The sequence below is a fragment of the Phoca vitulina genome, unplaced genomic scaffold, assembly GCF_004348235.1.
Source record: "Phoca vitulina isolate PV1807 unplaced genomic scaffold, GSC_HSeal_1.0 scaffold16, whole genome shotgun sequence".
Lineage (NCBI taxonomy): Eukaryota > Metazoa > Chordata > Mammalia > Carnivora > Phocidae > Phoca > Phoca vitulina.
This window is the reverse complement of record NW_022589719.1, coordinates 5,319,669-5,347,552: the sequence shown is the minus strand read 5'-3', so window position 1 is coordinate 5,347,552 and position 27,884 is coordinate 5,319,669. Positions and strand designations below refer to the sequence as shown.

Sequence of the window (27,884 nt, the reverse complement as noted above, 5' to 3'; positions counted from 1 at the left end):
TTCCTTAGCATATAGAACACTTCTCTTTGAAATATATGTAACAATTATTATTTCCTGGGACAGTAAGACAATGGTGTGGAAATCTTGCAGAGTAGCTCTGCAGAAACTGAAGGCTGGCTATAGGCAAAATATTTAGAGCTCATTCAGGAACGGCGAACAGGTTTATCTTGAGTACCAACTGTGACTGGCCTTTAGGATCTGCTTCACATCTTGGAAGGAGAATGCTTTTGAGGCTAGATCCAAGCTCAGTGGGAAAGAGCACCATGACACATTAGCAAGTTTTGGAATAGGTACAGGGTGTGGGGTAGGGACACACAAAGATACACACATTTTAGAATGTATTCACAAGCGCACTTAAAATCTTTTGTCTTCCTATGTGATAGGGCGTAACATTTTTTTTTTTTTTCAAATCCCGAGCTAATGGTAAAATTTGGTTAAAATGGTAAAATTTAAAAACATTATTTAAAGTTATAAACACTTTCTAAAAATCATTTCTAACATAACCATCAGCCTGGCAGAGACTGTATCTCAGTTTTCTAATAAGTAAACAGATTAAGAGAGAGAAGGAAACTTGGAACAAACATGATTTATGCCCAGTAACAGCTTAGAATGGTAGAAGCTAAGGGCCAATATGTAAAGCAATGGTTCTTAAACGGTTAAACTTTGGATGTTTATAGAACATTTGATAATCTGATAATTTACACAAACTTCATTCTAAGAGAAATGCCCTATGAAAACCCATAAAAATTATGAGCAAATTCTGAGGAGTCAATACCTTCCTGAAATGCATCCACTGACTTCAAATCCTTCACTAAAAGCATGAAGGCATCTTATTCAATTGGGAAGCACTTTGCTCAGTGCCTGACAGATAACATACATGGTCAATCAGTAATTTTGAGCAAATGAGTGAACATGAAGTCAGGAAATTCATACTGAAGTTGTGTCATCATAGATATATCACTTTAAAACCCTGAGCTTCTTTTCTTAAAAAGTCCTGCGCTTTTGGTGATTTTCACCAAAATTGGATTTGGGAGAATCCCAATGTTTTCGAAGAAAATTTAACGTTTCCTAAATTTCAATTTGTTACAACTTCTGATAAGAAACATCTGTGTCCTTTTGTAACCTGAATGTCTCCTCCATTATCAGATAAATAATGAAAAAAATAAATGAGGTTTGTTGGCTTTTGTGTGTTAAGCATGGACTCAACAAGGCTGAAAAGTTGTTTTGATTGGGAGGTCAATTAATTTTCTCTTGTGTCCTACACACAGAACATACCCTATTCCGTAGTTTTAAAAACACGTAGGGTGGACCACAAGAATATAGGGAGTCAGAAAAGAAACCTCTGTCCCAAGAAATTGCCAATTCTAAACTGAAAGCAGCAGCATATTTTTGCACTGAAAAATGCTTATGTTTTTAAGGAAATGTACTGAGTTTTAGTTGCCAACAGATGTTATGGGTTTTTTTGTCATCAAGTTATATTTCCAGCTATACATGTTTGCCCTTTAGATCTCCGAGTGCATTACAAAATAGTTCTTGAAAATATAATCTATAAATAACCCTAAGAAACAAAATAGAATATAACTGGGAAAAATGTAATATAGTGGAGTCAAAGACCAAGATCAGAATAAAAACTCTGCCACTTACTAGTTTTGTGATTTCAGACAAGTCTTTTAACATCTCTAGGCTTTGTTTTTCTGATGCATGATAAGGTGACATTATTACCTGCCCCAACTGACTCACAGAATTATTTTGAGTCACAAATGAATGTGTTTTGAAAACCTTAAAGTTTGTCAAATCAAGTAAGAAAGTAAAATCAGCAACCCTTCTCACCTTTTCTCTAAGATGCCTACATTTTAGGGCCAAAGCTCATTTAACTGGAGATAATTTGACACTTGTAACAAATGACTGGCACCAAAAATGCTTTGCTCATTAAAAAATGGTTTAATACATAAATGAGATAAATGTAAGATAATGAGAGGCAGATGCACAAAAATTACCTTAAATTACACAGGGGTTTAAAAATTACAGGGCGACTGCATATAGAAGATTCAAATCATCAAAAAATAATGTGACATTTGTTGGTATTTGTACAAGGAAATTCATGTGGCAATGTTCCTGCTTTCAGGAGCAAACAACAGTGGCGATTATCAATTTGAGCACATCTGGTTTCTAGAGAAAATACCAAAGAGAACACATGCCATGTCGATGTCTGAGTTTCAGAGGGAATGGGTATATCTGGTCTGTCACCAAATATGCTGGAATAAATATCAGAATGTTGATACAATAATATAAATATATACTGTGAAATAGTTATCAAAGTAATAACTATAAATCTGTCATATATACTTGACATGATACTCCAACAAGTCAGATCAATTTTAAATGAATGAATGAATGAATGAATGAATGAATGAGTGAATCTACTATGATAGTTTCGATCTATTAACAAATTTGCTTTTTAAATAAATATTTTGGTGGCCTTCACTGTCAAACTTCTGAAGGCCTCAATTTCCTCATTGTTAAATGGATTCCCACAACTTCTCTCTCTCATAGGGGTTGGGATGAGGATGCATTAATGTTCATAACAGCAATGGGTACAGTATAAAATGCTAAGTACATAGAAGGCATCATGATTCTCATCCTGTTTCCTATTTTTGTGACGTGAAATGAAAAGGCCATCTTGTCTCCTTCCATAGTGAAAATTCATGAAGTGAACTTAAGTTTGTAAATCTAAGTGAACAGCTAAAATCGTAGCAACTTTTATTAGCCAACACTTGTGATCTTTAAAAGTTACAATAGCCAAGATATGGAAGCAACTACACACACACACACACACACACACACACACACACACATATACAGGCAACGGAATATCACACAGCCATAAAAAGGATGAGATCAGCAAGACTGGGGGCTAGGAGGTCCCAACACTTGTCTCCCCCACAAAAACAATAAACAAACAACTACAAACAGATGAAAATAGCTCAGGGAAAGCTGTGAACTACAATGAAGAAGCAATCAAAACACTGTGGGACTCAAATCTGAGGGTGGCCAAATAGAAAACCATAGGAAGCATTTAATCTATGCCACCTTGCCCCCTCAGTCCGGGTAGCTCAGTGCCAGGAGGAATCCCCACAGAGAAATTTCACCCCGTAGGAAAAGGAAGAACAGAAGAACCCCAGCAAGCCTCACCACTATGGAAGTTTGCAGCCTTTGCTACCAAGGATTTGCATAGTTTTCTCCAATGCTGAGCCCAGCTGGTGGAGCCTTCCAGAGTCCCTGCTGCTACAACCCCTCCCCAGGGCTGGAGCTGTTGTTGCAGTGAGACGTGCCCCTAGGGTCCCCAAACCCCACTTTCTGGGATTGGGATGCATGCCTCAGTGCTTTGCCATAAATGTGATAAAGCTGCCACTGCTCTGAGCCCTGCCTTCCAAGTTCCCAGGTCCTGGCTCTGACCAGTCATTGCTGAGGACCACCTGGCAGATGCTCTGCGCCCTGCGCCTGGGTCCCAGGTCATGGTTCTAGCCTGTCGGTGCCAGGACTGTGCAATGCCGCTCTGAACACCACTTTAAGTATATACGATTGCATTTGTCAATTATTCTTCAATAAAGTAAAAAAAAAAAATCGAAACTCAAAAAAGTGTACTAGGTATCAGTAACATCCCAATTTTTCAATAATTTTAGTGAATTACTTTATAGTTATATGTATGTTCAAAAAAAATTATATCTCAAGTTGGAAATAACACATTTTCATCATAGTAAAATCACAACACACACATATACAAATAGACAGCTGCACAAATATTTATAAGGTTAAAGCTGAGACACTTTCGCATATACATATGAAAAATTATTCATTTAGATTTTTACAAAGAAATTATTAAAGGATGCTTTATGTTTTAAAATTACGTGAAAAAGCAGAATATGCAATCTCTATTAACATATATATATATATATATATATATATATATATAAACCAAAAGGCAGATTATGCCTGGTATAAAAGGAACTAAACAGAAATATAAAATATTTCCAAGTACTGTGTGCTTTGAGTGATGGGATTTTAAGTGGATTTTTTAGGGTTTTTTAAAAGATTTTATTTATTTATTTGAGAGAGAGAGAGAAAGAGTGATCAGGGGTGGGAGGGGGAGGAGTAGAGGGAGAGGGACAAGAAGACTCTGCACGAGCATGTAGCCCGATGTGGGGCTCAATCCCATCACCCTAAGGTCATGACCTGAGCCAAAATCAAGAGTCAGACACTTAACCAACAGAGCCATCCAGGTACCCCAGTTTCTTTTAGCTTTTCAAAATATTTTTCTACAATGAGAAAATAATACTTCTGAAATTAAACAAGTGCATATATAAAAGTAAAATAGAGCAGTAAAATAGAGAGTAGATATTCCAGAGGATATCATCTCCAAGTGGAATCAAGGAGGATAAAAAGTAACACGAGTCTTGGGTAACTAACAGCAGGGCCTCACTTCTTCCTTTAGTGGAGAATGTTTACTACTGGCAGCTTTCCCAATCAAAAGCCAGCTCTCAAACAATAATAAGGATACTGAATTTATCAACATGTCTGGCAATTGTCAGCACATGCCATACATTCCTCCTCCAAAGTCTATCTTTATTACAGACTATCAAATCTATTCAAAACTGAACAGATTTTCAGGGAAACTACTTGAAATGGAATCCTCTACTACTCGTCTTATTACCAAAGATATTCTGTGTGTTCATTTTCAAAAGTGCATGGGTGAATCTCTGTGGTCCCTTGCCCTTTGGGACCATGTACGTGAGTTTCTACCACATACTATAAATCTTTAACCACTATTATATACAAGGGGGGAATCAAAACTTAGTAAGTTGAGGATCATGATATGGAAAAGTAGGGAAACCAAAAAACTTGGTCCTGTTGACATTGTTTAGCTATCGAATAAGCCAAAAAATTGTCCGTTTATAGACCTCTTGTTATTTAATAAAAATCTTGCTGTTAAATAGCTTTTTGGGGAGTGTATATGCTGAAGGCATCCTAATTTATGCAGCTTCATGGTCTATTCACACACAATTCACCTGATTTCATATGTAAGTGCTCCTTTCAAAATGACATGAAATAACAAGGCTTACAAATAATGTCTCATTTTCAAGTCATAAAGAGTTTCAACAAATCCTGATTTGGGTAATTTCTGAAAGTTGATAAATCACTAATGTATATTCAACAACTAGCATATTATGAAGAAGTAAATCACTGAAAATTATTGGATCTCCTTATTCTCTTCTCCCAAATTTTCTTTCGCTAACTCTTCAATTTGGGAAATGAAATTCAAAAGATTTAAAAAAGGCCTCATGTGATCTATCTTCACATAAACTTCTCAGCCTACTACCTAAAACATATCAGCTCTAGGGAGTTAGGATTTGTTTCATTATATTCCTGATATTAAGTTAATTCATAGAGAACTAGAAATTTCTCTACAAATGAAAATACACACACACACAGACATGCATGCCCTTTCTTTTCCAATTTCAGTGATTTATTGTTGATGACTGCAAAGAGCTACAGCCAACCTGAATATAAAAGTTAAGATACCCTGAGCTCAAGTCTCAGTATGAAAGATTAAAGGTAGACAGACAAATGCCTTGGGTTTTATACTTTTATCTACATATGACATAAAATGAACAGAGTGTTGAGAAGCAGGGGTCTGTAAGCATTAATGAGAATTCATTCACAGTTTTCTTGGTGTGCTGGGGAATATCTTGTTGTAAATGAGGTCAGAGAAATAGCAAGAAGCATATTTATGTAAGAGTAAATGGCAAGATAATGTCCAGATTCATGCGTCACATGGAATGAGTATTTAGTAAATATTGGTTAACATAATAGGAACACCTTCCCTCGACTCTGAGCCAAAAGTAAAGGGGCTAAAGAAGAGAAATGTGTCATTTCTTATTATTTTCATTAGAAAAATTGCAGGATTTTCCAACCATTAAATAAAATGAGGAATTATTATCCCTCTTTAATTTAAACCTTGTGCTTGTAGATTGAGCTGATCATTGTAATGAAAACATTTTTTTTAAATATTACACACAATGTAATTCGTATTTATTATTTATTAAGCAAATCATTACTCTTACTCCTAAGAGCCTAAAATTCCATCATTTTACTGCATTTGGAAATGCACATGGACCATAAGCACAACAATTAAAGACACCTACCTTTTATTTCCCCCTGTTCAAGGGAGATAAAAGAAAGTTTCATCTTGCTGCTATAACAAACTACCATGAACTAAGTGGCTTCAAACCAAACCAAACCAAAACAAAACAATTCTACTCTCTTAGACTTCTGAAAGTCTGAAATCTGAAATAAATTTTATGGGACTAAGATCAAGGGGTTGGTAGGGCTGGTTCTTTCTGGAGGTTATAGGAAGGAAATTCTAAATTACACTGTCTTTCCTCCTCCAGCTTCTGTGATCACATAATCTTCATATTTAGGCCTTTTTGTCTTACTCTTATAAGGACTTGTATGATTATATTTAGGTTTCACCTGGATATTTTGGAAAAACTTTCCTGTCTGAAGATCCTTAACTTAATCACATCTGCAAAGTCTCCTTTGCCATAAGGTATAAGATTCACAGGTTACAGGAATTATCAAGTGGATATCTTTGGGAGGCCATTATTCCATAGTTTGTGGTAGATGTCTACCTATACATAGATCTTGACTTGACAGTCTTGTAAAGAAAAGTATCAATAATTAAAGTCAATCAACAATGATTAAATATAAAGACTCTTAGTAATAAAGAGATTTATGCAGGGATCTCTGGAGGTCAAGAATGTAGATCACCAGTGGATCTCACCTCTGGAAATTCACTCAATCTATGCTGTCCTTAATGTAAATATTCTGAAAGACCACACTACTAAATATTGAATTAAAGTAATTGAAGGTTACAAAGGGACTTTAAACACTTTGGAATGATGCCTGCCTTTGATTAAGAATGTACCCAGGAAACCATATCTGCATTTGTCTCCATTAATTAAGAAGGCAAGAAAATGAAAGTGTCTTCAATGCAGTCAAATACAGCTGTAATTCTTACAAAAATCCAGAAATTAAATTTAAGCTAAATGATATTATAGTTTATGTACTGGGAGGGTAGAGAGGGAAGGGAGAAAGATGCTCACCTTAAATAATAAATCCTTCTTCCCATAACGAAGCTCCTTCAGCTGGGCTTGGATTTTTTTTGACTGTAAGAACAGAAACATAGATTAGTGGCTCAATTTCATTTATATTTTCGAACTTAAAGATGAAAATTATTTTAAACTGTACAAGAACGAATTTTGCAGTCAAGCAAAAGCTTAATCTCTGCCTTCGAAGTTGGACATCCAGCTAGTCTAGGCAGGACAAAACCAAAGCCTGTGCAAAAGAACCATGTTGTTTAATTTTTGTAGAAATTTTACTTTTTAACTTTTAATTTTTGAGTATAGTTGACACACAATAGGAACCATACTGTTTAAAAGGCAATATTTAAAGGAAGTAGTTTGTTTCTCTCCCCAGCTTCCCCTCCTGCCAAAAAAGAATACACACACACACACACACACTGAATTTTAGTCACCAGAGCATGTCCAACAATCTAATTTTACATGCTAAATATACCTATGTATATGTATGCCTCAGTTTTCACTGCTTATTTACAATTACTTCCCTTTTAAGATCAAATATGTGAAATTTAAACTGACAACCAAGTTTGAATTTGACGTATGTCCAAAGGGAAGGCAGCAAGCAAATGTGACAGGAAGCAAAGAAGACAGCTAGAATGCTAAGATGCTGAGGTGAAGGGTGTTTGCTCTGTAGAAGAACACACTTTTTAAGAGAACTATGCCAAATATAAAAGTGCTTTATAACAAGGAAATTTCTCTCAGCAGGACACGTTTGACTACTAATGGAAATATACCTGGTGAGCCACAGATGATGATCCTGTCTTCCCATTTTTCCAGAGCAGACCCAATTTCAAACATTCTAACATAAGGACCTCAATTATTTGTCCTGTATCTAAAATTACAGGTTCTGACACCTCCATAGGAGAACAAAAACACAAATAGATTATCATAGTCACATAAAAAATGGTAATTGAAAAAAATAGTAAAATAGGTGAATAGGAATATAAAATGGTATAGTCACTTTGGGAAACAGTTTGGTGGTTTCTTATAAAGTCAAACGTACATAAACTGCATTATACAGCAATTCTTTCTACATACATAAATGTTTATAGTATCTTTATTCATAAGAGTCAAAAGCTGGAAACAACCTACAAGTCCATTAACTGGTAAATAGCAAACATTTTATGGTACATTCATGAAATACTACAATACTGTTGAGCAATTTTAAAAAGTGAATTAAGTACTGAAGCATGTAACAGTGTGGATGGAAAAAAAAAAGAACAGTGTGGATGGATTTCTTTTTTTTTAATTTTAATTTTATTTTTTTAATGTGTCACTCTGGTGAGTAACTAGATTTTTTTTAAATTTTATTCTGTTATGTTAGTCACCATACATTACATCATTAGTTTTTGATGTAGTGTTCCATGATTCATTGTTTGCGTATAACACCCAGTGCTCCATGCAGAACGTGCCCTCCTCAATACCCATCACCAGGCTAACCCATCCCCCCAACCCCCTCCCCTCTAGAACCCTCAGTTTGTTTTTCAGAGTCCATCGTCTCTCATGGTTCGTCTCCCCCTCCGATTTCCCCCTCTTCATTTTTCCCTTCCTGCTATCTTCTTCTTCTTCTTCTTCTTTTTTTTTTTTTTAACATATAATGTATTATTTGTTTCAGAGGTACAGGTCTGTGATTCAACAGTCTTACACAATTCACAGCGCTCACCATAGCACATACCCTCCGCAAAAGCATTATACTATGTGAAATAATCCAGTCATTAGAAGCTATCTTTTGTATAATGCCATTTATATGATATTCTAAAAAAGACAAAAGGATAGGCTAGTAGTTGACCTTGGCTGGGGATTTGTGGTAGAGATTATAAAACAGCAGGAGAAAACTTTGGGGATGATGATGTTCTGTATCTTTAATATATACCTTGATCAAACCCATCCAATGGTATACTTAAATAGGATGAATTGTATGCAAGTTATATCTTAATAAAATTCAATTTTAAAAGTAGTTGGCCATAGTATATACTAAACACAAGATCCTCATGGGACTATTATAGCCCAATAAACTGTGTTGATATGAAGGTCCTCTTCAACAAATGAAGCCCACTCATGTTTTTTGAAATATTATAATTTTCCTAGCTTACACTGAATGTATATGAGTCTTTCATGGAATCAACTGCAGCTATACTATGGTTCAGTTTGTTGTTATATTCAGAACATGTCTAATGATGCAAGATAGGAGAGTTTGCCAAGTAGGAGACTGTTATGATGGTGTTATAATTCCTGAATTCTTGTCTAATGCTGGAAGCACCACCAATTAGAGTCTTAAAAGTGTTGTCTGTGGTACACCACTACAAGGCTCTACTATTAGAAACAGTTTTCGCAGACATCACTATCATGAACCAGCTGCATTCTGGGATCTATTGAATCAGGAAATTGATAAGAGAGAACAAAAAGAAAATAAAATGAAAAGAAATAAAGGAAAGGAAGACGAGACAAGGAAAGAGGGAGAGAGGAAAAGTAAAGGGGGGAGAGTGGTGATTTGAGAGGGGGGAGTGAGAAGCAGGGAGAAAGAATTTGACTCATTAACAATTCAGAACTGTGCAATTAAACTCTATACCCAGAAGAAGCAAGGATTCGTTTGTTTGTTTTTTTTAATAAACTAGCTACTATTTTTTTCATTTCCATAAAAAGTCATCCTCTTTCCCTTGATATGTTTACTGAAAGTGAAATGCATGATATAATTCATGGAAGACAATGAGCCATCATTGTATGTGTAGGGTTGATCCTAGCTCTCGAGAATAAAAACTCTCACTTGAATCCCCCAGCCTCCTGAATTTATACTTCTGCTTCAGGATTCTACATTACAGCTCTGTTCTCCTGGCACAAAATTCCCCAAGTAACCCCGAATAATGATATCTCAGACATAGCATCTCTCTCTTGTTACATTAATTTCATCTCCAAGATATCTGCTGGTTTTCGAGGCTATCCTCAATTTTGTGCTACTGATTTCAGTAAAGAATCATTTCTGTTATCTCCTCCAACTTCAAATGCACAGTTGATTGGCATTGTCTCCCTCCTGTTTCATTCTGTTGTCCAGGACTCATTTATAGCCAGGACAGTCCCTAAGGTAAACAGACTTTATTTATTTATTTTTCCAAACGAATGTTGACCAATATCAATGGGGAATGAGAGGTTACCACTACATATGGTGTGCGTGATTTGCTCAATTTCACTTCTACTCTTTCAAATAATTAATGCTCTATTTTTTAAGTGTCAGAAAAGACTAATTTTAACCATTTTGGGTATTCATTTTAATGCATATTTATGCTGAATGCACAGAATACAATTTAAACTTTTATTCATAACTTGAATTAATTATTAAAACATCAATTTTTGTGTTATGCAGTGATTCATTCAGGAACTATAATAAAAGGCTACATATCTTTGTGCTGCACTAAGTTAGCAAGAACAGTTAGATTTCCTGAGCTTAGTTAAGATTATTTAGAAATTTTTTTTTTGGAAATTTTCATCACAGTCAGTCATCACTTCTCTGCATTGTATATTCCAGCCATCTTCTAATGTTCAGTGAGTTAAAAAGCAAAATCCTATCTAAAGATCTAAGAGTATGCACAGTAAGAATAAGTGCATTTTGAGTTGAGCGCATTTTGTAACGCACATTGATCTAAAACCCCATGACATTTTGTTTTCTTTTAGCTTCCTAGGGCATCATTTTGAAAAGTTAAAATTGTCAGAAGGGTAAACTTCAAACCATTGAGTTATTACTATATTGGGGATGTTAGTAATTTTTTTGGGTGGGCAGCAAAGCAAGGTTTATTGAGTGATAGCAAAGTGATAGTACAAAACTCCCAAGGAGGGAGGGGACCCAAGAGGGTTGCCGGATTTTAGTAATTTTTAAAACTAATAATTTTAAATGTCATTTTACATGTTGATGCCTGTGAGTCATGAAGTTTTCACAAGTCTGAAGTAAAATTAAGTTTGTGATAATGATGCTGCTGATTGTAAGTATAATAAAAAGATGGAGAGGAGAAGGTGAAGACAAAGAAGGTGGCCATGACAGAACATTTTATTTTTTCATTTAATTTTATTTTTTAAAGATTTCATTTATTTATTTATTTGACAGAGAGACAGCACAAGTAGGCAGAGCAGCAGGCAGAGGGAGAGGAAGAAGCAGGCTCCCCACTGAGCAGGGAGCCCCATGCAGGGCTCGATCCCAGGAGCCTAGGATCATGACCTGAGCTGAAGGCAGACACTTAACCAACTGAGCCACCCAGGTGCCCATGATAGAATATTTTAGCTAGTCTCTGACATTTTTCTTCTCTACAATTCATGTCCAAGTAGCATTTCCTTCATGAAATAATAGTGAAGATGATTGTAGTGGTATTTGCAGTAGACTCTACTGTTTTCAATATTCTGCCTTGGCAAATTAAAACACTGGCAACCCGGGGCACCTGGGTGGCTCTGTCGTTAAGCGTCTGCCTTCAGCTCGGGTCATGATCCCAGGGTCCTGGGATCGAGCCCCACATCAGGCTCCTTGCTCTGCGGGAAACCTGCTTCTCCCTCTCCCACCCCCCCTGCTTGTGTTTCCTCTCTCGCTGTGTCTCTCTCTGTCAAATAAATAAAATCTTTCAAAAAAAAAAATAAAAATAAAACACTGGCAATCCATTAGGTGTCAATGGATCTGGATATTTATTTATCTGTGAATAGTTTAGGGTCACTGATTTAGAAGACAGCTCCTTTTTAGCTCCTAAACTGATAGAAGACATTACTATTTTGTTTTGGTGGTAGTGGTGGTGTTAAAACAAATAATTACATTTATTACCATATTCTTGGGAAGTGTTTTTGTGACAGAAAAAAAAAAAAAAAAAATATATATATATATATATATATGCCTCTGTTATTGCCCAGAATGTTAAACTCTAAATTTTTTCTATAAATAAATAGATAGGTCAAATAAATAAACTGATTTCAACATTATGCAGTACTAATATTATGAAGCATCTAGGAATTCATAAATTAAAATGCAGATATAATATATCCTCTAAGGAATTGAGATGAATTTAAAGAAATGAATCATTCACGAACTAAGGGGCTAAAAAATACAGGTGGACCCAGATTGTTGTTGTTGCTTATTTATTCATTTGTTTGTTTCTAAACAGCACAGGCAACTTTGCCTAGGGGCCATCTCTCTCCCGAGAGTGTTGTGGGGACTCTGGGAACATGGTAACCATCTCAGAATATAGCTGCAATCCACATAGTACTTATTCAAAAATCGGTTCCACTTGCTTACCCTCTTATAAGTAATATCCAGAAACTGCACACTACTCATATAATATTTCTAGAAACCTAGCAAATTAAACAACGTAAGTGTCTATGTCTATTCACTTAGAAAAGTATAATGAAGGAAATACTACATTGGCTCATATCCACAAGCTATTCAGTTTGATTATTCATTTATGGAGCATCAACTTTTAGTTTCCATGTATTGAAAATTTCTACTCATTTCATGTACAATATTATTGTGAAGGCATTATAAACAGGTTATTATATTTCATGTTAGACTCTAACTTCTGTGTTGAATGGCAAGGACTTTCACATGTCCATCAGGGAGTATTCTCAGCTTGTTTACTAAAAAAAAATCCCAAGGTCTGGATAAGCGCATGACCACCAACCTAATGACATTTTCCAGACTCCATTCAGCTTGGCTAGGCATGTGACCTACGTCTGGCAAATAGGATGCAATGAGACATGTGTTACTACTTCCTAGCTGGACTTCTAAAAAGCAATGCTTGTGAGTCACCAGGTAATCTTCCCTGTCCCTTCTGCTAGAAGGTGATAATAACAGGGAAAGGTCATTGGAACAAAAGGTAGATCCACAATTAGAAGATGATAGTGGTATTTCACCAGCTCTGTGCCTTACTTCTAACTACTACAGGAAAGGGGTTAAACTTTTAACTTGTGGGAGCCACTGTTCTTGTTCTATCTATACCATTTTCCTTCCCCCTTCTTTAACAGATATCAGATCTACATTGTGGTATGTGTGGTATGAGGACTCTCATGCCTACTCTTTATCATTCACAGGTTTTTCCATTAATAAATCCCTTGCACAACGAGTCTCATATTTTGTGTGCTTGTTGGAGGATCCAGCTAACACAGTGATTGTGGTCTCCTCTCCTCCAGGAAAAGAATGACTTACTATGACACTGTCTCTAGTATCACATTACTATCACTAAGAATTACATGAGCTACAAGTCTATAGCATTAAATAGGGGATCATAAAGCACAGATGGATTTGGGAGATCAGAAGTATAGGAAATTGATTTTAGATAAATCTGAATTAACCAGAATGACTCCCCAAACCCCCACTAAGAAATGCATGAAACAATTTTCCTGCCTAGCAAGTAGACCCAATGATTGTGTTTGTTTCTTAAAGTTTATGGTCAACCCCAGAATCCTCATTCTGACATTTCATTGTCATTGCAAAACTTTGTAGACATCACATAGTAGATGGTTCAAAAAAATAAAAATTTCATTGACCTCCAGGTATTTGCTATTAAGAAAATCCTGATAATCCAGTTAAGGATGGAATCCATAAAATCACTTTAGGGAAGCAACGCTTAACTGGCTTAATTTCTTTTTTTGGGTTATGCAATTTTAAAACACCCCAAAACACCTAAAAGTTTAAAATCTGTTTTCATTTTCCTGTTCCAGTGTTTTCATTTATGTTAGTGACAGACGAAGTCTCCAGGTTTCTGGGTTAAGGAAGAACAATCTGGTGCTAATATTTTGGCACTCTTTATTCCATTGAAGCTAGAAAATGTACTCACCTCTTCTGCATGGATGCCACACAGCTTGCTTCCTGACAAGAGTTTGTTCTTCAAGCTTTTATTCTGATGAAAGAAACATAGTTTATTGCTAAGAAATTATAAACCATTAACAATTCCTTAAATATGTCAGGCGCATTTCTCTGTTTTGTTCATGTATAAGTCCTTCATGATAGGAGATGTAATGGATTTGCATAAAGTGAGTAGAATCTGTCATGTAAAAGAATGTTTCTTTCATTCAATTAACATTCTGATATCTTCACATTAACATGCTCATTTGAAAAGATGGAACTTTATTTGGCCTTACATTTAATGCTGTTTTATTATATCTGCCTATTTTATATTAGAAAATAATTTTAGTTTCAAATCTGCAATTGATGCTGGTTTTTGAAAGCACATCTCTAAACAGCAAGCATTGGGTTTTTTTAATCATTATGTTCAATTAGCCAACATATAGTACATCATTAATTTTTGATGTAGTGTTCAACGATTCATTAGGATTCTGGTCACCTTGGATCCTAGTATAATATAGTCCCACACCCATGAGGGTCTGTATTCCCTTTAAAGACTACAGCTTTGAGTCCTCTTATATTCTGGAGGCCTGTGAATTATACTCAAAAGGCTTCTTGATGCTCAGAAGCCATTTCTTTTTTCAGGCCAATAAGTGTACTCTCTTTGCTGGGCTTGAGTCTGGACAGATATGATAATCCTTTGAACTCACCATAATTGACCTTGATTCATAGATGAATGTTTGTTACTTCTGACATAGAAGCCATGTGTTCTTAGCCATCTGAATCTAAACCCTTACAGCTATTCAATTGTATCTGCCTCATTATGCTCAGGCTTTTCTGTCTTTGTCCTGATAACTCAGGTACTTTTAGACAGGGGGGCTAAAGGGGAACAGAAAACTTAATGAAACCCACAGGATTCAGACTTTGTACTGTCTCCACAGGAGAAAACCATGCAGTGGTAAAGTACATCTCATGCATAATGACTCTAAAGAGAGTCGATCTGATGAGAACTATGAGCAAACTGAACACAATTTATGCAGAATGAATGAGTAACTGAATGAATGAATACATCAAATTTGAGAGTTCTTCACTTATAATTCTCACCTTTTGAACATCATTTCCTATTTTATTTTCCTGTCATGCAGGGAGGGGGTAGAGCTGCCTCAGTCAGAAAGTAACCTTTGGCTAATTTTTCTTCTTTAGCGAAGAGTTGAAATTCTAAAAAACTCATTTCTTAGAATTTTAGTACTATGAAATGATTTACACAAATGAGGAGTTATCTTGATTCACTAAAGTAATTTTTTTGGCAAATATTCATATTCATCATACAACAAAGCACGAGATTAGAGTTTTTAAAGAGAATTTAATATATATTATCCCTATATTGAGAAAAACTGTAAACTATAACAAGGGGATGAATACCGATGTTCTAAATCTGCAGTGTTGCTCAGCTTGTAGGTTAAAAAATACCCTAGTTTCCTTCTGTTTGTGTCTATTTATGATATTTTTGACATATGTAATCTTAATTTTTTCTCATAAATAGTCTATTTCTCCCTTTTTGATTTCTCCTATCATCTTTATACATAGAAATATCTTCATTATCTCTAGAGATTTAATACTCACTTAGATTTTTCATCTTTTTTTTTTTTTTTGAGAGAGAGAGAGAGAGAGAGAAAGCGAGCATGTGAGCAGGGGGGAGTGGGGCAGAGGGAGAGGGAGAATCTTAAGCAGGCTCCACTGCCCAGGGTGGAGCCTGATGCGAGGCTTGATCTCACAACCCTGAGATCATGATCTGAAATGAAATCAAGAGTAGGACACTGAACCGACTGAGCCACCCAGGTGCCCCAGATTTTTCATCTTTTTTAGGGTTATAGTCTTTTAGTGGAAAGACATGGAATTTAAATAAGGTCTATAGTTTGTTTAATAGTATTGTATTAATGTTAATTTTCTGGTTCAATAATTATATTATCACTCCGTATGATGCTGTATTAGAGGTTTGGGGCAAAGATACACAAGAACATTCTATACTAACTTGGCATGTCCTTTTCTATGTCAAAATCTATTTCAAAAAAGTTAAATTACCTAGGGGCGCCTAGGTGGCTCAATTGGTTGGGCATCCAAGTCTTGATTTTGGCTCAGGTCATGATCTCTGGGTCCTGGGATGGAACCCCATGTCAGGCTCCACGCTCAGCATGGAGTCTGCTTGGGATCATTTCTGTCCCTGTCGCTCTGCCCCTCCCCCTGCTCGTGCTCTCTATCTCCCTAAAATAAATAAAATCTTAAAATAAATAAAATCTTAAAAAAAAAAAAAAGTTAAATTATCTAAGAAATTAAAGTTAACTCTGAGCTTCTTGAAAGTGGGCCAGGCAGCTCTGGCCATCACAGCACACCATTGCCCAGCCAGAGCATCTTGCTGTCTTAGGGGATGGTCAGGAATTACACCGTCACCTGTGTCACTAGAAATGGAAGAAACGGGGAAGACTGTTGTGGAGGTGCAGAGACCGATAAAGACTGAGTGGAATTCTGGTGTGCCTTTTTCACCTATTTTCAAGGGGCCATCAGCAGCATGGTGGATGAATACCTCTAGAGCTTTGAGCACTGTCAAGAGCCCCCAGGGATTGAGTCCCTCAAACCAGAGTGAAGATGTGATCCTGACGAATGACAACAACATGTCTCCAAATCAGCGCGGCTGTTTCTCTTCTCAATGGACAAAACCACAACCAGAAGTATCTTTGACATATTCTGTCACCAACTGCAGCTTGAATGGGTCCTATGCCTATGGATCAGTACCCAGAGTCCCAGGTGAGGACCTCTTCCATTCAGTCTGGCAAGCTGTGGCATTTCCCCTCCTCAGCCCGTTCCAGCTTTCCAGAGCCTGACTATTCTCACACCTACTCCACTGGGCACACGGTTCTGGAGCCTCAGCCTCATGGGAAATAGAAACCCTTCCTAAGTCTCCTCCAGCATGACACATACCTAGCCCATCCTCAGGAACCGGCTGTGTAGGACTGCAATTCTGCCCAGACAGCCAGAAGCATGGGACTGTTCTTCAACCTGCCTCCCAGATCAGCCCACTATAAGAAAATGTAATCCCCCCACCCCACACCCACACACCCAGATCGTGGACATGCCAGTGCCAGCCTTACAAGCGAAAAAGGCCAGTCTCCAGAGAGAAGAAATCTATCCTTTTATTAAACTTCAGTTTGAAGAAGAGAACTCCTTTTTCCAAATCTGCTCATGATTTGCCTTCCACAGGAGCCCCCCTGACTTCCATAAACAATGTAACCTTCCCTTTAGCTCTTTCACTGCTAGTGACATCTGGGAAACATTAGCTTTCTTTTCAGCACAAAACCATTGGGGCCACCCATGTGGATACCCAGAGCATCCTAGACAAATTGGAGGTGAAAGACAAGGCTTGGTCTATGAGATGGCAGCAGGACCTCCCTGCAAATAGTTCCAGAAAAAAATGGTACATTTCTCCAATATCATTCATCTCTCTAATCTGGTAGACAGCTTTGTGTTCAGTATGAGCATGGCCCTTAGCGCGTGACAACTCAGGAAGTCGCTGCTACAATGCTCCCCGTCCACACACACCCCGCTTGCTCCTGTGGAATGGCTCAGAGGGTGGAAATTAAATGAATTTGTGGATTAAAAAATACTAGTAAAATAAATAAAAATTAAAAAAATTAAGATAAATAAAATTGAGACAAGATAGGTGAAGTGTATTGGATATGGAAGATTTACATACCAACACAAACCATCCACATCTGAGTAACTTGATTAGAAATGATAATGCAGTTAATAATATATTTAAAATTTAGTGTATGTGGCCTGTACTATTTAAAGTTTGCACCTTCACTTAAAGCTTTTTTCCTTTTTTCTTCTTTCCCTTTTTTTTTTTTTTTTTAATTCTGTTCAATTCTAAGATAACACAATGAATAGAACTTTATTTCACTGGAAATGCTTATGATGGACTTGGAGAATGCATCTGGAACTGCACAGGGAAGACTGCTTCTCCTCAACATGGGTATCTTGGTGACCACCCCAAAGTGAGCAGCACTTCCATTATGTGTCCACCGTCTGTGCAGGCAGATGATAATTCTGGGCAACTGTGTAAACCATGTAAAGCAATATGTTTCCATCAAGCTAAATGTCATTTCTAAAGCTTAAGGATTAGAGGATTTCACTATTTAAAATATACCCAGAACTGGGGATAATAATTACAGTCACCCACAAAGGGGCCAATTGCGGCACACAAGGGAGACTTGTCAAGGCCCGTACTAAGATTGTCCTCAGATGACATGTTCTTCAGGAACATGAACGGCACATGGGACCGAAGAGGGAATACTGACTCCCAGACAATTCCCTGATTTAACCTTACCACTTGTGGTTAGTGAGCATACTTCTTTAATTCCAGAAGGAATCATGGCTTGATATCACTTCGGCATTAAGAACACAGTTTTGTTTTGTTTTTTTACAGTTTTGTAAGCAGACTTATGTCATTTCATCTGCCCTCTAAACAGTGGATCTCATCCCTATCAAACCTAATGATGCTTTTACAAGATCTAAAACAACTTACACATATAATTATACCCAAGATGCCAGGATCCAATTATGATTATGCCTCACTTGAGGGAATATGAAGAAAAGTAGATTAAAAGAGTCATCAAATGTTTAGATGTCTGTTCTTCCTGCCTGTCACACTTCTGCTATCCCTTATTCTAATAACCATACTCTGATTTTTCTTATGAGCAGTATTTTTCCATGCTAATTCCATGTGGCTGGTTTGACTCTAACCCCTCCCACTCTATCTAGGATAAGGATAAAACTCAAGCTCAGCCAATCAGTCTTGGTCCAGATTTGGCAAAATAACATAAACACTGCTGATGAAAAGCTAATATAAATCTTTTCTTTTCAAGAATTATTAAGGAAAAGGTGCTGAGAGTCATCACTAAGTCAGAACCCCTCTGAGACGACCTAAAATGTAAAGGAACACTTGAGTATGGAGAGAGAAATGTTGAATCCTGGTGATAGCGTTGGCCCTTCTTCCCTGCTTCATACTTGCCTGAAGCTAGTATACTCCTGGGTGTTTCGATTACATGCTTCCAGCACCAGCCCTTCGGCTCTCTTGACACCATACTTACATCTTTTTGTCCACCCTATCTTACATAATCACCTAATTCTATCACATCTTTAGGATTCAGAGTAGCAAAGAACATCCAAATAACCATGCTTATATCTAATGCTTAATGCCATAACTTATCAGGATGTGGGCCATCTATTTTGCCTTTTCTAAATGGAAGGCAGACCTTGCTTCCTACCTATTTAGGGAATGCTCCCCAACTGGATGCTGTACAAATTTGGGGTAGCATGAAACAAATGTCCCTATGGCCTTCTTGGGAACCCAGCTTGTATATGTGTCAGCCCTGCCTAAAAATGTCATTTAATATTTCCCACTGTCTATAGGATAAATCTCAAACTCATATCTGATAGTAATATAATATCTATCTTAGGAAATAGATCTGCTTAATCTAGTTTTAGTTTTTACCTGGGAACTTAAAACATCACATTTTCAGTAGCATTTACGTGGTAGCTCAAACCCATCAAATGTTCTAGGCTACAAAACAGAAAGAGATATAAGCCTAGTATATCTCTATAATCTTTCTATATGTAAATGTAAAAATTCCAAAATTGCTGAGTCTAGATTTTACATAGTGCTTTCAAATGAAATTAGGTATTAAGAGGTATTACTGCTTGCAAATAAATAAAAACCAATAATAGCAAAATCAAGCAAAACATGAATTTCTTGTGAATATCTCAAGCAGAATAAAGTCTGGGGAATAAGGCTCAGAAAGTAGACAGGAACCAAGTAAGACAAGGTATTTATGACTGTAAGACAGAATATAGTTATTATGACAACTATAAATCACTATACTTATTTACAAGGTGGAATGATGAGGTCTCAATGAATTTTCATGGTAAAAGTCATAACCTGGGACCACTTAGGATTGTCAAATACAATGAATTATGTATATGCATTTATTTATTTTTTTTAAAAGATTTTATTTATTTATTTGACAGAGAGAGACACAGCGAGAGAGGGAACACAAGCAGGGGGAGTGGGAGAGGGAGAAGCAGGCTTCCCGCCGAGCAGGGAGCCCGATGTGGGGCTCGATCCCAGGACCCTGGGATCATGACCTGAGCCGAAGGCAGATGCTTAATGACAGAGCCACCCAGGTGCCCCTGTATATGCATTTATAATGTTATTTTCTAGATTAAAAATATATATAAACCACTGCTTCCAGGCAGCCAAAACCATGTGTTAATTATCTCCAAAGTGCAATTAAATGTAAACAAAAAGTAAAAACACCTGCAGTGTTATTCAAACTAAAACCAGACTGCTGTGTCTAACTGTGGAAAGTAGCTCCTATTTTAGAATTTCCTAAAACTGATTTTCAGAAACCATTATATATGACTGCTTGAGACCCACATTTGTTTCAATTTAAATGTGTTTTTAAAATGCCTATAGAAAGGGCATGCTCTTTCAAATAAGTTATTTTGTACTTGGAAATCTTATATCCCATATTAAAGAAAACAATATAGTTTAGGTGTAACATGTAACATAAATACCTTGCTTCTAAAATATTAGCAGATTTTACATTTTATAAATTTTTTAAAAGTCCCTTATTGAGGACATCTCAGGAAAGGGATGGGATACTGGACTGAAATTTAAATCATGAGTGTTTGTTTTATTAGTTCTTAGATGTACTTTTTTTTTTTTTTTACTTCTTACTGTTTCTGAAATCAGGATGTAGTCTACAACATTGTGCACGTTTCATTTAGTATTTACAGTTTACCCACCTTAGGAAAGTTGTTAAGTCACTTTACAATTGATACTCCTTAAAATTTAAAGACTGTTATTCCACAGTTCTTGTTTCAAAATAAGAGGTAAAGAGGTCAATAAAGGGGAGAGTTTTTTCCTCCCATTTAGAAAAGCTTACCTGTAGAAAAAGTAGGGAAAATAAGAAATGTGTATTTGGCTTTTTTATTTGTTCTAAGCCACAGAGAAGACAAAAGTATACTTTCAAAATAAAGAGAGATAAAATTGTCTATGAAATAGTTTCAAACTGATAATGGAGAAAAAAGGCCAAATACAGATCTTTAGACAACTGAAATACCTTTTGTCAAAAAGACAAAGCTGTTCTCATGAATTATACAAAAATATAATGTAGGTATCAAGAGAAACACTTACTTGAAACTAAATATTTTCATTAATTTTTTTTCTGAATCATCCTGTTTAAATATAATGCTATGATTTAATCTATATGTGAACTAATTGCTAACTTTAATAAAGATTTATATTTTACAGAAAGATTTAAAATTGAGTAGGTGTGAATGAAATGATCATTCTATAAACATTTAAATAAAACCACCAGACAACCTTGCTATCATCCAAGTGATGGTAGGTACCCCAGTTGAGTGTTGTTGGCCTTGCCAACTTCAATTCTAAATTGGTTGTAACAGAAGTTTTACAAGTGCTAATAGATTTCCTCATTGAGGTTAACTCAGGAAGAGTATGGGATATTGAAGTTGGCTCTAATTCATTAGAAAATGTAAGAGTGCTTCATGAGAGTTTTATTCTTGGCTTAGCCCCAAAGTAGCTCTAATATCTAACCCCTGGACATATGTGTCAACATATGTTGAAATAATGGAGAATATTTAGGTCATCTCTTAAATTTCTTGCATCTTAAGGACTGCTGTCCTACTATTGAGAGAGGACGTGAGGGATATGAGCTGATGACTTTTTCTGGTATCAAGTAAGAGGTAATTGCATGACATTCCAACTTACTGAGTAAATTAATTAGATATTCTATGTGCTGCTTAGCTGCATCTCATACCCACAAGATCACTTTTCAAATAGTATGGATATAATACAGAACCCCACAGCTGGGTTCTTGAGGCAGAACAATCGTACTTGAATTCCACTTTTTATAAGCTCTGTAAATTTGGATGCATCTTGCAACCTCTGATAATTCCTCTGTTTTCTCATCCATACAATTAGGTAACTGTCATAACCAGCTGGTTCTTAATGGGGCAGTTTATTAAATGAGATTATATAAGCAAAACACTTATGACAGTGACACATAGTGAGGACTTAAAAAATATTAGATCTTACTATTTCAATAAAACTCACTTCATCTTGTACAAATAAAGAAGGAAAACTTTTTTTTTGATGATTAGAACAGCACTCCAGAAGTTTCAGGATTTCAGCATTACAAATAAAATATATAAAAATATAAATACATATTACATATATATATATAAAATATAAATATATAAACATATGTATATATAGTAGAAGATGGCAGTTAAGTTTCTAGCTAATGAACTCTAATTGATCAATAAATAAAATTTATTGTGGAAGTCATTGCATTCAATGGTATTTCTTTCTATGTCTGACTTGTTTTTCTTTTAAAATAGACAATTCTCCTGCAGACGGAACCTGCTTCTGCTGTCATTACTAACTCCCTTCCCTTATCAGAGAGCTCTCATTCTGATGGGTTAAAAAATGTAGCTAAATATATGAAATGGCATTCACTGCAGAAATAAATTTATGAAAAAAGCATTAATATTCTTGTCAACATTTATAAAAACCTTTTTTGTACTAGGAATGGGGCTAAAACAATCCCTCTTTTCAAGGAGTTTGCAATCCATGAAGGAGGCTGAGAGTAGCACTCAAAGGCTCTGGAGGGGCAGCTACTCAGGGAGTGACACTGAGCTGTCCTCAGCTGTGTTAAAGGAGTCAGCTTAATAACAGGAAGAGGCAAGAGAGAGGGGAGAGTAGGTGCATTTGAACTACAAGATGCTCGGTGGCAACATGCATAAAGTAGCAGTGAGAGAGTAGAAAGATGAGACTAAAGACTGGGGTGAGCCACATTAGCAATGAATGTGTAGCATGGAAGTCACGTGATCAGATTTACTTTTTATAAAAATGAAATAGGAGTTTGCCTCCATTAGGTTCTATTTGCAGTTATAATTTAGGCAGTATTCTACGGAGAGAATAAAAAAATCATAGAACTCAATAACAATGAAATCTGATTAAAACATGGGCAGAGGAACTGAACAGGACAAATGAAGGGCTAACAGGTACATGAAAAGGTGTTCGACATCACTAGTCTCAGAAAAACACAAAGCAAAACCACAGGGAGATGTCACGTCACTCCTGTTAGAATGGTTATCATCAAAAAGACAAGAAGAGAAAACAAGCATTGGCAAGGATGTAGAGAAAAGGGAACCCCGGTGCACTGTCAGGGGGGATGCAAATTTGTACAGCCACCATGGAAAACAGTAAGGAAGCTCCTCAAGACCTTAAAAATAGAATTATGCTATGATCCAGCAATCCTACTTCTGGGTATATATCCAAAGGAGATGAAAACAGGATATTGAAAAGATGTCTGCATTCCCATGTTTATTGCACCATTATTCACAATATACAAGACACAGAAACATCGTTAAGTGTCCGTCAGTGAATGTATGGATAAGGAAGATGTGATACACACACACACACACACACACACACACACACACACACACACACCAGGAATATTATTCACCCATGAGAAAGAAGAAAATCCCACCATTTGCAACAACATGGATGGACACTGAAGGCATTATGCTAAGTGAGATAAATCAGAGAAAGACAAATACTCTATGGCATCTCTTATATGTGGAATCTGAAAAAGCTAAACTTACAGAATCAGAGAATAGAATACTGGTTACCAAAACCTGGGGGTTGGGGGAAATGGGGAGATGTTGGCCAAAGGGTACAAATTTCCAGTTAGAAGATGAGTAAGTTCTAGGGATCTAATGCACAACATTGTGACTATATATAGTTAGATATACTATATCATATGCTTGAAAGTTGCTAAAGAAGGAAGATCTTAAATGTTCTAACCACCAAAAAGAAATGGTAATTATGTGACAAGACGGAGGTATTAGCTAAAGCTATGATAGTGATTACACTGCAATATATAAATGTATCACGTGAACATGGAACACACCTTAAACTTTGACAATGTTGTATGTCAATTATACCTCAATAAATCTGGAAAAATGAATGAGTGCTGAGTATATGTGTGTTTAAACTATCATTTGTTGAATGCTTATTTTGTGCCAGCTATTATACAATTATTTGCCTGTAGGGCTGCTATGAGGATTCAGTGAAAAAGTAACGAGGATTCAGTGAAATAACTTATATATCCTCATTACTTTTTCACTGAATCCTCATAGCAGCCCTACAGGCAAAAATTCTTAATCATCTCCATTTTTTAAATTTATTTATTTATTTATTTTCTTTGAGAGAGAGAGAGACAGACAGAAAGCGTGAAGAGGAGTGGGGTGTGGGAGAGGGATTGGTGGAGAGAGGCAGAGGGAGAAGAACGAGAGAGAATCATTTTTTTTTAAATATGTTATTTATTTATTTGACAGAGAGAGCACAAGTAGACAGTGAGGCAGGCACAGGGAGAGGAGAAGCAGGTTCCCCACCGAGCAGAGAGCCCAATGTGGGGCTCAATCCCAGGACCCTGGGATCATGACCTGAGCTGAAGGTACCCAGAACCACCTGGGTGCCCCTAAAGAGAGAGAATCTTAAGCAGGCTCCATGCTCAGTGCAGAGCCCAACTCTGGGGCTCCATCTCACAACCCTGAGATCATGATCTGAGTCAAAATCAAGAGTCGGATGCTAAAGTGACTGAGCCACCCAGGTGCCCCTAATTATCTCCATTTTAGAAATGACAAAGCTGGGATTAGTCCAGGTCTAACACTGGCCAAAAAACCATGTTCTTCTCCAGCATGCTGTATAGTTTTTACAAATTCTTCTTTGCTTATAGAGAAATACAGAAGAGAGAGAGAGAGAAAGGTAGAGAAAGAACATAAGTCCTCGATTTCTACTGAGTAATTGACAACAACCAAAATGTACATAAATGGTGAAATTTGTCTTTGAATTTTTAATCCCAGATACATGCATTTTCACCAATCAATCCAACCCCAACAGGTAATACAATAAAGCATGGTTTATAAAATAACTTTACCCCTAGAGCAGTAGGGCAAAGTAAATTTGTTGTGAAATCATTAGGAAAGATCAGAAAATTCACTTGTAATTACTTCCGAGAATATCCTCAGCTCTGCCCAGTTAAGTCTTGAACACCTACCATCCTCTCTTTGCAGTACTGCTGGGAATTCCTAGCTCAATAAAGTCATTCCAACCTAAGAACACAGTTGAGTAACTACAACTGAGAGGAGATCTCCTTTTTTCTTGTCTTTAACTTTGTGGGAAACCTGAATTCTTTTCTTGCTTTTTTTCCCCAGAGTTTTACCAACATTTCCTCAGGCCCAGGATAAAAAAAAAAAAAAAAAAAGTGTTAAGACACATTTCCACTTTGAAATAAAAATGGTACAACTGCATAAGACATATCAAGGCTGTGTTATTTATTTATTTATTTTTTAAAGATTTTATTTATTTATTTGAGAGAGAGAATGAGAGAGAGCACATGAGAGGGGTTAGGGTCAGAGGGAGAAGCAGAGTCCCTGCCGAGCAGGGGGCCCGATGCGGGACTCGATCCAGGGACTCCAGGATCATGACCTGAGCCGAAGGCAGTTGCTTAACCAACTGAGCCACCCAGGCGCCCCAAGGCTGTGTCATTTAAACCTAATACCATTAACTTTAAAAATTGTTTTGTTCAGTCTTTGCTACTCAGTTACCATTGCACAAATGATGACTAAAGGTCATTAATGCTTGCTTACAAGAATAAATTGGGACCTAGTTTATTATTTATGATTTAATTGAATCTTGCCAATTATGCTGAGGCATAATTTGTCCAGACAAGAGTTCCCCCCGCCCAGAGTAGCTTTATTTTTATTTTAAGTTATTTCAATGACTATACATACTTTTTCTTTTCAATCTTTGGACTCTTCAGAGTGACTGAGCGGTTTTTTTTAGGTCATTTCGTTCTTCAATGTCAGATACAATGTTCTTTATAGAGTATGAACATAATAAAGTTTGTACTGGATATTAAACTCAAAACCTGTAGTTATGTCATAGAGAAATATATAAGGGATGGATTTCATTTATTTATATTCTGACAATTTTCAAATTACATGTTTCTTTCATACCGATAGCTGAGTCATAATAATCCTTAGTGCTGGACTCAATGTTGGATCTGGCTAACAAACAAACAAACAAACAAACAAAAACACCCAGCTGTCATATTTCATAAATAAGAATATGTTTGACTGGAAAGGTTTTAATTGAAAGGCTTTGTCTAAAACTACTATGCAGTTTTATATGGGACACTCTACAATGTATGAAAAGCATAATTCTCCCATGAGGTCCAGCATGTTATAGGTTAAGAACTATAATAAGCTCCCCTCCCCACCAAGATAAAGTTTAAATTGTGGCTTCTGGAAAAAGGAAGGAAAAAAAAAAAAAAAAAAGGTATTTACAGATAGAAAGCACGAATGCTTTCATATAGGTACATCAGGGGAAATACTGAAGATGGGAAGTTTTCCTTTCTTTCAAACATTAGGTAGATGTGTCTATTTCATAGGTATATGCAAAAATAAAGTAGAATTTCTACTCTGTCTATAGCCATAGTTGGGCCTAATCTGCACTGATTCAAATGCTGGTTCTTAGGTAACAGTATGATTAATATCATTCCTTGCACTAGAATGTTACACTTTTTGTTACAGAGTAATCTGGATTCTACCTGACTTAATGAATAGAACAAATTGAACTGCACTAAGATCTTAGCACTGGTTAGATTGTTTCTTCTAGATATCTGCACAAACCATGGTTGAGCCTGGCTAACACTGCTGGTAACAAATTAATGATAACTGCTTAGTGTTTTCTATTACCCTAAAGAAGTTCAGATGGATCAAAATAAATTTTTGAATTAAGTGTGATGCTTAAATCACAACGTGCTTTATTTAGGATCAAATGCATCTGCTGCCACCATTCTCTTAAGCATAAATTTGCTCAGTCTTATCCGAAAGTGTGCTCATAAGCCTTAAATAGCACGTATTTTGCCAGTATCCTTTCCTAGTTATTTAAAACTTAATAATCCTGCTACAGCAATTGCACTCCAAGTGATTGGGCAAGCTGTGAGAAGAGTGACTGGTGGTGCTGTGCAGACTTTCTCCTTTGAAAGGAAATTATGTCACTATGAATTTTTTGCATGTGAATGAGTATTTTGATCTTGGTGGAAACATCTGTTTAGAGTGCCTTCATCTGTTTAGAATGCGATGGAGGAGACAGTTGCTCAAATACTGATGCTAAAAGATTTCATGGCAAAGTTGCCTCTCTCCATTCTAGGGCTGGCCTCTACTGGTGTCAGAAATTTCACCATTAAAGCCAGAACTCTGGTGCTGATTTCATTCACTTTGTCATTTATTCATCTGTTCTTCAAATATTAAATAAGTGCTCCTGTAAACCATGCAGGGTAGGCACAGCAAGGTATTAACATACAATACTCGATGCTCCACATTATGTGTCGTTAGGGAACTGAAAATTAAAACAGCAATGAGATACTACTACACATCTATTAAAATGACAAAAATTCAAAACACTTACAACACCAAATGCTTTTAAGGATATGGAACAATAGGAATGCTCGTTTACTGCTGGTGAGATTACAAAATGGTATAGCCACTTTGGAAGACAGTTTGGCAGTTTCTTATAAAACTATGTATGCTCTTACCATATGATCCAGCAATAATGGCCTTTGGTATTTACTCAAAGGAGTTCAAAATTATATCCTGCACAAGGATGCTTATAGCAATTTTATTCATAATTGCCAAAACTTGGAAGTGACCAGGTGTTCTTC

The 27,884-nt window shown here is 36.4% G+C and overlaps 1 protein-coding gene and 1 pseudogene across 2 annotated transcripts in view; one reads left to right on the top strand and one right to left on the bottom strand.

Annotated features, from left to right (window-relative positions):
- Positions 1-27,884, bottom strand: part of LUZP2 (leucine zipper protein 2) — a 467,078-nt gene that overhangs the window by 108,874 nt on the left and 330,320 nt on the right. For both annotated transcript variants that reach the window (XM_032413845.1, XM_032413846.1), the window contains exons 6-7: positions 13,997-14,059; positions 7,164-7,226 (exon numbers count right to left, since the gene is read on the bottom strand). In XM_032413845.1, coding sequence (XP_032269736.1) covers positions 7,164-7,226; positions 13,997-14,059 — 126 coding nt within the window. The remainder of the gene's footprint in view (positions 1-7,163; positions 7,227-13,996; positions 14,060-27,884) is intronic.
- LOC116638138 lies at positions 16,353-17,094 on the top strand (annotated as a pseudogene).